This window comes from Elephantulus edwardii, unplaced genomic scaffold, assembly GCF_000299155.1.
Source record: "Elephantulus edwardii isolate Elephantulus edwardi_28Jun2011 unplaced genomic scaffold, EleEdw1.0 scaffold00279, whole genome shotgun sequence".
NCBI classification, from domain to species: Eukaryota; Metazoa; Chordata; class Mammalia; order Macroscelidea; family Macroscelididae; genus Elephantulus; species Elephantulus edwardii.
The window spans coordinates 2,747,586-2,758,350 of record NW_006400029.1 but is presented as its reverse complement, the minus strand read 5'-3'; the positions used below and the strand labels follow the sequence as shown (position 1 = coordinate 2,758,350).

Genomic DNA, 10,765 nt, shown 5'->3' with positions numbered 1-10,765 from the left:
TCACTTTGTTTATTATAGTATAAAGGTTAGGAACCACAAGATGTACAGGCTCAACTATGTCATTTATTGTTCTTAAGTCCTGGAGCAAATTCCATCTACCACTGGGTTGTTTTACAGCTCAGAAGTCCGCATGCAAGGCAGAGGTGAAATAAGGAACTGCTTATGAGCTTTTCCATCAATTCCAACAACTAAGAAATAGTGAGAAGAGTTGGGACCTCAGAAGGCTTTTAGGGCCAGATAGTAGGCTCTTATGTCCAGGAGAAAATGAATATACTTACCAGTAATGTTAATGCTCACCCACAGCTCTTCTGGGAGGATCTAAATTGTTGAAGCGTCCTCCTTTGTTTCCAGCTGGGAGCTGGGGCCTGTCAGTCCTGTCAGCGACGAGGACCTGATGTGGGCCACCCTTGGCCAAGTGTTTTTTAGATCCACACTTAAAACAAGTGAGTGGGAGCTTCTTCTCTACTCCCTTGCCTATCTGTGGCTCTCATCTCTGACACTGTCTACTGAAGTGGTCCAGCTTTCCACAGTGGAAGCAATTCTGACCTCCTTTACTACCTTTGGGTGGCACTGTACATGAGTAAGACTTCCTTTTCCTGACACAGGCCCTAAACTGGCAGGAATAGCTACCCCAATAATTCTGGCCATTCTCTGGTCTTTTCCCTTCCCTCTAGATCCCACTTGTTAAAAGAGGGAAAAAAAATTTAAGCAAATATATAACAAATAATTTTGAACATTATGATCTTTTAAGCTTAAGGCTAGAAATATTAACAATATGATCATTTCCAATCCAGAGATACATGTTCCAATGCAGTTCCGATTTTCCATAAATGGTTTTGGTAAGAAGAATATTGTAAATGTGGATACAGTTCCACTATTCCTCCTCCATGCCACAATATAGTGTTATTAGCATGAGCAGTTATAAATCCATTGCCATCCTTACTCTAACTTATTTTTTTTACATTTAAATTTATTATTAATTTCAGTAAAAATGTACAGAGATTTTGGATTTCCATTCATTCATTGTTGCACATTTCTCCCCTCCTAAGCCTCCCTCCAGAACACTACCCTCTTGGAAAAGTAAAAGAAAAATTCTTTCATTGTTTTACAAACCCTCCCCCAGGTCCACTCCACCATGTAGCATTGCTCTAGACTCCTGTCATGACAGAAATACCTAATCACATATCTCTTTTAAACAGTTTTCTCCCTCCTCTGTTTCAGTGCTTTATACATTACTGAACCCATCTTATTCAGTCTCTCCCCAACCCCAAGGTCAGTCCTCTTTTACAACAGTGGCACCATGCAATATTTGTCCTTTTGTGACTGGGATATTTTGCTCAGCATAATGTTCTCCAGAGTCAACCATTTTAAATAATATTGCATGAGTTCCTTTTTTTTCAATGCAGCATAGTATTCCATTGTGCGAATATACCGCAGCTTCTCTAGCCATTCGTTTGTTGATGGGCACTTAGGTTGTTTCCAACTCCTTGCTATTGTGAACAAAGCTGCAATAAACATGGGTGTGCATATATCTGCTTGGATGTCAGTTATGGTCTCTTTGGGATATATTCCCAGTAGTGGTTTTTCTGGGTCAAATGGTATCTCTTTTTGCAACTTTTTGAGAAAGCGCCATACCACTTTCCACAGGGGTTGCACTATTTTACACTCCCACCAACAGTGAATAAGGGTTCCAGTTTCTCCACCACCTCGCCAGCATTTGTTGCTTGCTGTTCTGTTAAATTTTGCTATTTTGACTGGGGTGAGATGATATCTCAAGTTGTTTTAATTTGCTTGCATCTCTCTTAGAGCTAGGGATTTTGAACATTTGTTCATGTGCTTGTTATGTGCTTGTTAGCCATCTGAATGTCATCTTCAGTGAAGTGCCTGTTCATATCCTGTGCCCATTTTTCTATTGTATTATTTACCTTTATTTTGTGGTGCTCAAGTATATCATAAATTCTGGATATAAGTCCCTTATCTGATATATTATTACCAAATACTTTTTCGCAGTTGATGGCTACCCTTTTTACCCTGTTGGAGAAGTTTTGGATGTGCATAGGGATTTGAGTCTTAGAAGATCCCATTCATCTACTTTATCTTCTCCTGGTTGTAGAGTATGATATTATTTTTAAAAATTATTTTATTTATTCATTGTTGCAAATTTTCTTCCCTCTTATTCTCTCCTTCTCCCTCAGCCCACGCTGCAATTTACCCCAAGCATGCGTCAGCAGCTGTCATGATTTCTTTACTATTACCATAGGTATTGATTATGGATCCAAGTAAAATGTAATCATTGACAGCTTCACTCTTTTTCCCATCTATCATGATGTTGCTATTTGTTTCACTACTGAGAAGCAACTTTGTTAAGTCTAGAGAACAAGGTGCACCTGATCTAGGCTAGAGTATTCACAATTATTTGCTATGCGTCAGAGAGCTGGACAATGACTAAGGATTACAGAAGAGAAGAACCAATGCCTTTGAGTTGTGGTACTGGAGAAGAGTCTTGAAGATACCATGGACCTCCATGAAAACAAATAAGTCTGTCTTGGAAAGGGTGAAACCAAGTTTCTTCTTGGAGTAGGCTAGGATTTTGACACTCCATCTCACATACTTTGGGCATGTGGCCAGGAGGTACCAATCCTTGGAGAAGAATATCATACTTAGAAAGGTGGAGGGACAGGTGTAGGAGAGGAAGACCTCTAATGTGATGAATCAACAGTGTAACTGGGGTAATAGGAAGAGGTGTGTTGTAATTAGTGAGACTGGCTCTGGACAGGGCAGCCTTCAGAGCTGTTGTACATAGGGTCACTATGAGTTGCAGGTAAATTGATGGTACATACAACAGCAGGAACAACAACAAGAATAACAACTCTTGGCTCTAAGAAGCACTTCAAGTGCACTTCCTTCAGTGTAGATTTGTTTGCTCTTTTCATCATCTGTGATTTGTACTTTGCCAATATTGTGATTATAAGGCATTATTTTGGGGGCGGTCTTCCTTGTTCATTGTCCAGCTTTTTGCATGGTTTGAGTCAGGTTCACCTTAAACTGATGTCTTTGCTCAACATTTCTTTCTTCAGCATTTCTAAGGGAGCCTTGCCATGATTTTCCCTAATGCATTTTTTCTTTTGATTTCTTGATTACTGTTACCAAGGATGTTATTATGAACCCCAGTAAAAGGAAATCTTTAACATCTTCAATCTTTTTCCATTTATCATGATATTGCCTATTGGGCCACTTGTGAGGATTTTGGTTTTCTTTATGTTGAAGTGTAATCCATAATGAAGGTCTTGATCTTCTTCAGGAAGTGCTTCAAGTTTTCTACTTTAAATAAGCAAGGTTGTATCATCTGAATACTATAGGTTGTTGATGTATTTCCTCCAATCTTGATGCTTTTTAATACAGCTCATCTTCTTGTATTATTTACTCAGTGTACAGATTGAATAGATGTGGAGAAAGGATACAGTCCTGATGCACACCTTTCATTTTTAAACCATGCAGTATTCCTTTGCTCTATTATAAGAACTGCTTCTTGATTAATGTACAAGTTCTGCATGAGTACAGTGAGTGTTCTGGAATTTTCATTCTTTTAAATGTTATCAATAACTTGCTATAAACCACATTGCTGAATACTTTTGCATAATTATGTGTAGAGTCATCATTTAGGGTTGTTTTTTTTTTAATTTTTGTGTGAGTGTACCGTCAAATCAGATCTGACTGGTACAGGAGGAAATTGTCCCTCCTTCCCCTGCAGAGCATCTGGTGGATTCGAACCGTGCACCTCTGGGACTGTAGTTGCAGGTCCTTGCCACTAGGCCACCAGAGATCCCCTCATTTAGTGTTTTTAAGAAATATGCTTACCTCAAAAATAAATTTTCAATGTATAAATTATTTGTTGCACAAAATTCTATCATATTATCTTTTTACTTCTGTCATCAAGGCCTTGTTTTTCTACTGGCAATTCTTTTTTGTTTTCAGTTTTAGATTCCAATCACTAGTTATTATTAATGCCTCTTTATCACATGTTCAGTCAGTCTCAGAATGCAAGCATTAGAAATTCTCAATTTCTTCTTCTTTTACTTTAGTGGTTGGTGCATAAATTTGAGAAAGAATTGTCTTAACAGGTTTTCTTTGTATGTGTATGGATATTATTCTGACACTGGCAGCATTGTACTTCAGGAGAGAACTGTTACTTACTTATATAGTACAACTCTTGAAATGCTCTTTTTGGTGATGAATTCAATCCCATTAGTCTTTAATTTGGTATTGCCTGCTTAATAGACCATATGATTCAAAATGGCCAGTACTAACCCATTTTAACTTTGGGATGCCTAGAATTTTAATATTTATATATTCCATTTAATTTCATTCCATGTGCCAATTATTAATGGATGTTTACAGCTATTTCTCCTCCTTTTAAGTCATGCAGCATCAAGAAATGAAGGTCTTTGTTGAGTGAAAGCTTTATCCCATCCATGTCATTAAGGTAGACTCTACTTTGTAAAGAGAATTCTGGTGGCCTAGTAGTAAGGAGTTGCTCTGCCAACCCAAAGGCAAGTGGTTCAAATTTGCCAGCAGCTCCATACAAGATAGATGGGTAGTCTCCTCCCACATGATTTACAGCCTCTGAAAACACAGTAGAGTGTCACTTCTGAGTCAGTTCTGACTTAATAACACATAATAACAACAACAACTCAGAGGAGGCAGCTTTTCCTTATATATTTTGAGTGCCCTCTAACCTGAGGATCTCATCTTAAAACTGTTCTAGTGATACAGTGTTCTGTTATTACCAGCTTTTCAAGGGTCCATTATTTCAGAAATGAATGACTAGTCCTGTTTTCTTGGTCTGTTTTAGCCTGTAAGTTTCACTGAAATTTGTTTCTCATGGGTGAACTTGATGTATTTTAAATATGGAATACTGTTGTTTTTGTTGTTAGGTGTCAAATACAACTCATAGTGACCTTATGATCAACAGAACTAAACCCTAACCTATCCTGTGCCTTTCTCACACTTCCTGACACATTAGAGCCCATTGTGGCAGTCACCGTGTCAATCTACCTGGTCGAGGGTCTTTCTCTCCTTTGCCAACCCTCCACCTTTCTGATTATCATGTCCCTCTCCAAGGACTAGCCCCTCATAGCAACATTCCCAAAGTAGGGAAGGCAAAGCTTCATCATCTTTGCTTCTGCAGTCTGGCTGCACCCTCTCAAAGACGTATTTGTTTGGTCTTTTGACAGCCTATGGGATATTGAGTACTCTTCTTCAACAGATGAGCTTAAAGGCATAAATTCTTCTGTCACTCTTATTTATTGTCCAATTTACATATGCATAGCAAGTGATTGGAAAGACTGCGGCCTGAATCAGACGCACTTTAGTTCTCAAATTATTGAAGTATATGAAATACTATGATAGCTTCGAGCATCATAACAACACTCAAGTCTTGATAGCACAATTGGCAAATTAACAGATGACAATTGACAAATTAACAAGTGTGTAGTGGAGGATATATGGAGGGCAGATGAACCCCTGAAAGTATTGCCTAAGATAACCTAGTTTAGCTTAACTTTTTAAAAAATGCTTGCCTTGAGCATTGTACTCTGTTAAGACCTATGTTATCCAGTTCTTAAATGTCGTGGAGTAGGATCTGACTAAAAACTGACCCTTGAGTGGATTTTCAGAAGCTATAAATCACATAAGAGGAGATTGCCCATCTTTTTCAAACTGCAAGCCTTCAAGTTAACAGTCCAACTTCTTACCATTAGGCCACCAGCGCTGCCTGTTGTTGAGTGCCGTCTAGTAGGAATTGGCCCATAGCTGACTCTCCAGCAGGTTTTTCAGAGGTGGTGAATTTTACTGGAGGAGACTGCCCATCCTCTCGAAGAGCTTGTGGATTCTAATCTCATGACTTTGGGACTGTAGTGCAGTTTCTTACTACTAGGGCCACCAGAGCTCCGTAAGAGCTCTATATGTTGTTATGTGTCATCAAGTCATCTGTGACTCATAGTGATCCTATGTACAACAGCTCTGAACCCTGCTCTATCCTGAGCCAACCTTATTGTCTCTGACACACCTAACCCCATTACTCCAGTCACTGAATCAATCCGTCTCATGAAGGGTTTTCCTCTCTTGCACTGTCCCTCCACCTTTCCAAGCATGATGTCCGTCTCCAAAGACTGGTCTCTCCTTACAATATGCCCAAAGTATGTCAGACGGAGCTTCAGAATCCTTGCCTCCAAGGAGCAGTCTGGTTTCACCCTCTCCAGGAGCTCTATATAGATGTGATCTAATTGACATCAACAATGTAGAAGGTTAGATAGGAAACCATAAGAGGGCCTGAGTTTATGTTAATGAGGAAGGGAAAACTCAGAAAGGGAGGAGGGGGAATAGTTAGTTGCAGGGCTGGGGAAATGTAACTAACTGGTACCTGTAGAAACTATAGAATTAGTGTATATATTTTTGTGTATAAATATCTTAGCAACAAATAAAATTTAAAGGAGAAAAGAACTTACAAAGATCATATTTTAAATATGTCAGTTTCCTTTTATGTGGTACTTTGCGCATATATCTATTATACTGCTTTAATGTGATTTATTGTGCTTAAGGTTTTTTCCCACTTAAACTTTAAGCTACTAGGGGGGAAGGGATACTTTCCATTTATCCTTCTTTGTGTAGTAAAATACAGGGCTGAGAGTTGCCCTGTATTTTGCTATAGCCTACATAGTTGGAACCAAATTGGAAGGTAGTATCTCTCTCCAACACTGGCAGAAGTCTCCCATTCAGGGGATAGTTTAGATACATAAAATGTTTATGATTGTTGTACTCAAGAAAACTAAGAAGTAAAATTAAGCAGAAAAGTTACAAATATATGTTCCTCTTTTTCTGCTCTAATTCCATAAATCTCACTCAGTTCAATGTTAACATCTAATGAAATAAGGATGAGCAACAGCAAGGTGATTATTGTGACTATTCTTTTTCTCTCATCCTCGTCTACCAAGTTGCCATCATGAAGGATTGATTAATTTTTTTCTCTCTTCTACTTTCTAGGAAGAAAAGCAGAAAAAGAGAATGGCTGCAAAGTTAGAACTAGCAAAATTTCTTCAAGAAACAGTTACAGAAATGGCAAGGAGAAACAGAGCTAAGTTGGGAGACGCCTCTACACAGTTCTCATCCTATGTAAAACAGGTCTTAAGTTTTATTACAATACCAAACAACTTCTGGTTTAGGGTGATATGAAAGATGCATGTTGTCATGAATTTTTCAGACTGTTCTCAAATTGTCGAAGTTGAAAATACCTACCTTATAAATGTTGTTGTTGTTATGTAATGTTGAGTTGGAACTGACCCATAGCTGACTCTCCAGTGGGCTTTTAGATGCAGTTAATAGCGTGGGGTGAGATTGTCCATCTTTCTCCTGTGGAACAGCTGGTGGATCAGCTGGTGGATCCAAACCGTATGCCTTTGGGATTGCAGCACAGCTTCTTACCACTAGGCTACCAGAGTTCCTTCTTTATAAATGTACAACATTATACATTTTATGTTTGGGAAACTCATTGTCATAGTTAGCAGAAGAGTCTATCTTATAACAATTGATGTGTTGAAGTCTTTTGTAACTTCTTGGAAAAAGCAATAGAATTAGAGCCAAACTTTTGAACTACTCTAGCTTCTTTAGTTGATTTAAACCAACTTTTGGCAGATTTCTTTACTTCTCTTTGTAGTACAGGGTCCATTTCCAGACATCAGAGTCCATAAGTCCTTTGATGTCTCTTTCAAATAGCCAACTGGGAAAGGCAAATTAAGTAGGAAACACATTTTAATTAGCCTCTTTGTTCCACTGCCTAGGTCCAGACAGGCCACAAGCCCTCCACAAAGGAGATAATTCGCTTTTCCAAACTATTTGAGGATGAGTTAACCATGGAACACTTAGATCGACCTCAGCTGGTTGCCCTTTGCAAACTGCTGGAATTACAGACCTTTGGAACCAACAATTTGCTCCGCTTTCAGCTCTTGATGAAACTGAACTCTATAAAAGAAGATGATAAAGTAAGAGCTTAATTATAGCTGTAGGAAATTAGCAAGGCATTGGAAGATAATAGGAAGGAGCCCTGGTGGCATATGACATAATCTATAAGACATAATGTATCAGGCCACTAACAGAAAGATTGACAACTTAAATCCACTAGCCAATCTTTAGGGAAAGGCTGGGAAGTCTCCTCCTGTAAAGATTTATAGCTTCCAAAACCCAGTGGAGGTTTGCTCTGAATTGCAACTGATGCAGTGGCAGTGGTTTTGGGGGAGACAAGTGATTAAGTTCAGTGTTTTCTATTGCGTCTAGGTTATTGGCATGTTCTGGCAAAATGAGTAGTTTAAACAGTAATAAACATGACAACTTGCACTTTACTTACTAACTTCAGAGTTATTTGTGGCATAATGTGTGGGGAGTTGCACAGCTGAATCAAACTTAGCTCCTCTTTGACAGTCCCAATCTACCAAGGGCTCTGAGGGGGAAAAAATGTCACTCTTCTCTCATGCATTTTAGAGCCTGAAAAAACCCTTTGGAGGATCAGCTATGAGCTTGTTCTGAATTGACAGTGATGAGTTTTTGAGCGCCCCCCCTTGTATTTAACCCATTCTGTTGAGAAGGCCATCATCAGGGAGTTAGTAATTTGGGTGTCTTAACTGGGATTCATCTAAAGCGAGTAAGACCCAATAGGGAAGGAAATAGGTGCTTAGTAGTTTCCTGGCAGTGCATTGCCAAAGCCGGAGTTCTACCACCCACGTCTCCGTTCCCTTGGAGCTGTGCCCAATAAAGTGGTTGAGTTGGCCTCCTAAGAAGGAACGGTGAAGCATATTCCTGGAGGCAAAGCAGATATCTTAGAATAAAAGGGCACTGTATGGACTATAACTACTGCTAAGATCTCCAGAAAGAAGAACACTTCTAGAATCTGGATCAGCTACTTTAAACTACTCTGCCTGAGGAAGTAGGTTTCCCAGATAGAGAACGCATAATCCCATCAACCCTGTTTAGATTTTGATTGCTTTCAGACCACTGGAATAAACTAGACCAGTCTCAGAAGTATTATAGTTCTCAGTCACATCAAATCAGCTTTGTGTTAAAATATTAAATGAGGAAGTTTGGTGGTCCATAGAGAGGGCCATCCCTGGGGTTGTGTTAAAAGGAACTGTGGAGGAAGAACACTGCAAAGTTTTTCAAGTAAAATCTTTTTCTAATGAATTATAAATCTGCCATTTAGATTTAGAAAGAGAACAACTGTATAGATGTCACAAACAGGCTACAGGAAAATCAAGAGCGGATGAATTTCTTTGGTGGCAGAATGTTGGGGAGGGGTTATGCAAATATCTCTGATATTCTAGTACCCATGCTACTACAAGATTTCCTTTCCTCAACCCCTACCTTCCTGAGTCATTCTATTTTTTGCAAAGTCCAACAAAGAGTCAAAGCATGTAACCCTTCCTTTCCTTCTCATTAGTCAGAAATTGGAGGATATGTGAAATCGGAACCATCAAAACAAACACCATTTTTACTTTTTCCCCTCCCAGGCAATTGCCAAAGAAGGGGTGAGTGCTTTGAGTGTCTCAGAGCTCCAAGCTGCCTGCAGGGCTCGAGGGATGAGATCCCTGGGCCTCACTGAAGAGCAACTGAGACAACAGCTCACAGAGGCAAGTAGAAGCTTTTTCCTGGAGTGCTTGCAGCCCTCACTTGGTGATTTCTACTCTGCAAGTGAATCATGTAACTTAGCTTGCCTTGTTTACTCTAGCATGTAGTAGTGTGGGTTGGTTTGCAGTACACGGAAAAAGGTAGACTTACTTTTAACTTTGATTGAGATGGGATGTTGTATTAGTGTTTTATGCCTGCATAACAAATTAACGCCAACTTAGTGATACAACACTCACTTTTAGCTCTCACAGTTCTGTAAGTCAGAAGTACCGGCTGCATTCTGTCCTAGCAACTGTGGTGAAGATTCACTTCCAAACTCACTCATGTTGGCAGAAATCAGTTCCTTGCAGCTGCAGAACTAAGGTCCCTATTTCCCTGCTGGCTGTCAGCCCTAGGCTTCATTCAGCTCCTTAGGGATGCCTGCATTCCTTACCTGGTGTGGCCCCAGTGAAGAGAACATCTTGCATGCCAGATCCCCCACATTCTTCAAATTTCTGACGTCCCCCGTTTCTAACTCTAGCTCCAGATTTAAATGGCTTGTGTAATTAGGTGAAGCCCACCTAGATAACAGCTCTTTTTATGGTCAACTGGTTTGGCACTTTAATTTCAAAAAATCCCCTTGCAGTCAAGTCAGTTCCAACCCACAATAACACTATAAAGCAGTAGAATTTCCCCATCATGTTTCTAAAGCTGCAATCACTGTGGAAGCTTATTTTCTTCATGGAGCTACTAGTAGATTCAAACCAATCTCTCCGTTGGTAGCTGAGTACTTTAATCACTGCACAGTGACAGTTACAAAGTCCCTTCATAAAAATCACTTAGATTAGTATTTAGGAGCTATGCAGGCACAGTAGTTAAGCAATTAATGAGTCAGAATCTACTACACAGCAACAAGTTTAGTTTTCTTTTTTTACATATTTATTTTGGTTAATGTTTGAATAGGCTGCTCGGAATGACAAAGCAAAATACTACAATGAAATGTGCGAGGAACTTGAGTCAGAAAATCAAAAGGGCCGAACTCGCTCAGCATTTCTTAAGCTCAAGGAACTGAAGAACAGATTCAAACCTAGAGTTGCTGTAATCAAGGATGCTT

The 10,765-nt window shown here is 39.4% G+C and overlaps 1 protein-coding gene across 1 annotated transcript in view; it reads left to right on the top strand.

Annotated features, from left to right (window-relative positions):
• LETM2 (leucine zipper-EF-hand containing transmembrane protein 2) overlaps positions 1–10,765 on the top strand; it is a 58,141-nt gene that overhangs the window by 30,955 nt on the left and 16,421 nt on the right. The window contains exons 4-6 of the mRNA XM_006900286.1: positions 7,042–7,179; positions 7,836–8,036; positions 9,555–9,674. Coding sequence (XP_006900348.1) covers positions 7,042–7,179; positions 7,836–8,036; positions 9,555–9,674 — 459 coding nt within the window. The remainder of the gene's footprint in view (positions 1–7,041; positions 7,180–7,835; positions 8,037–9,554; positions 9,675–10,765) is intronic.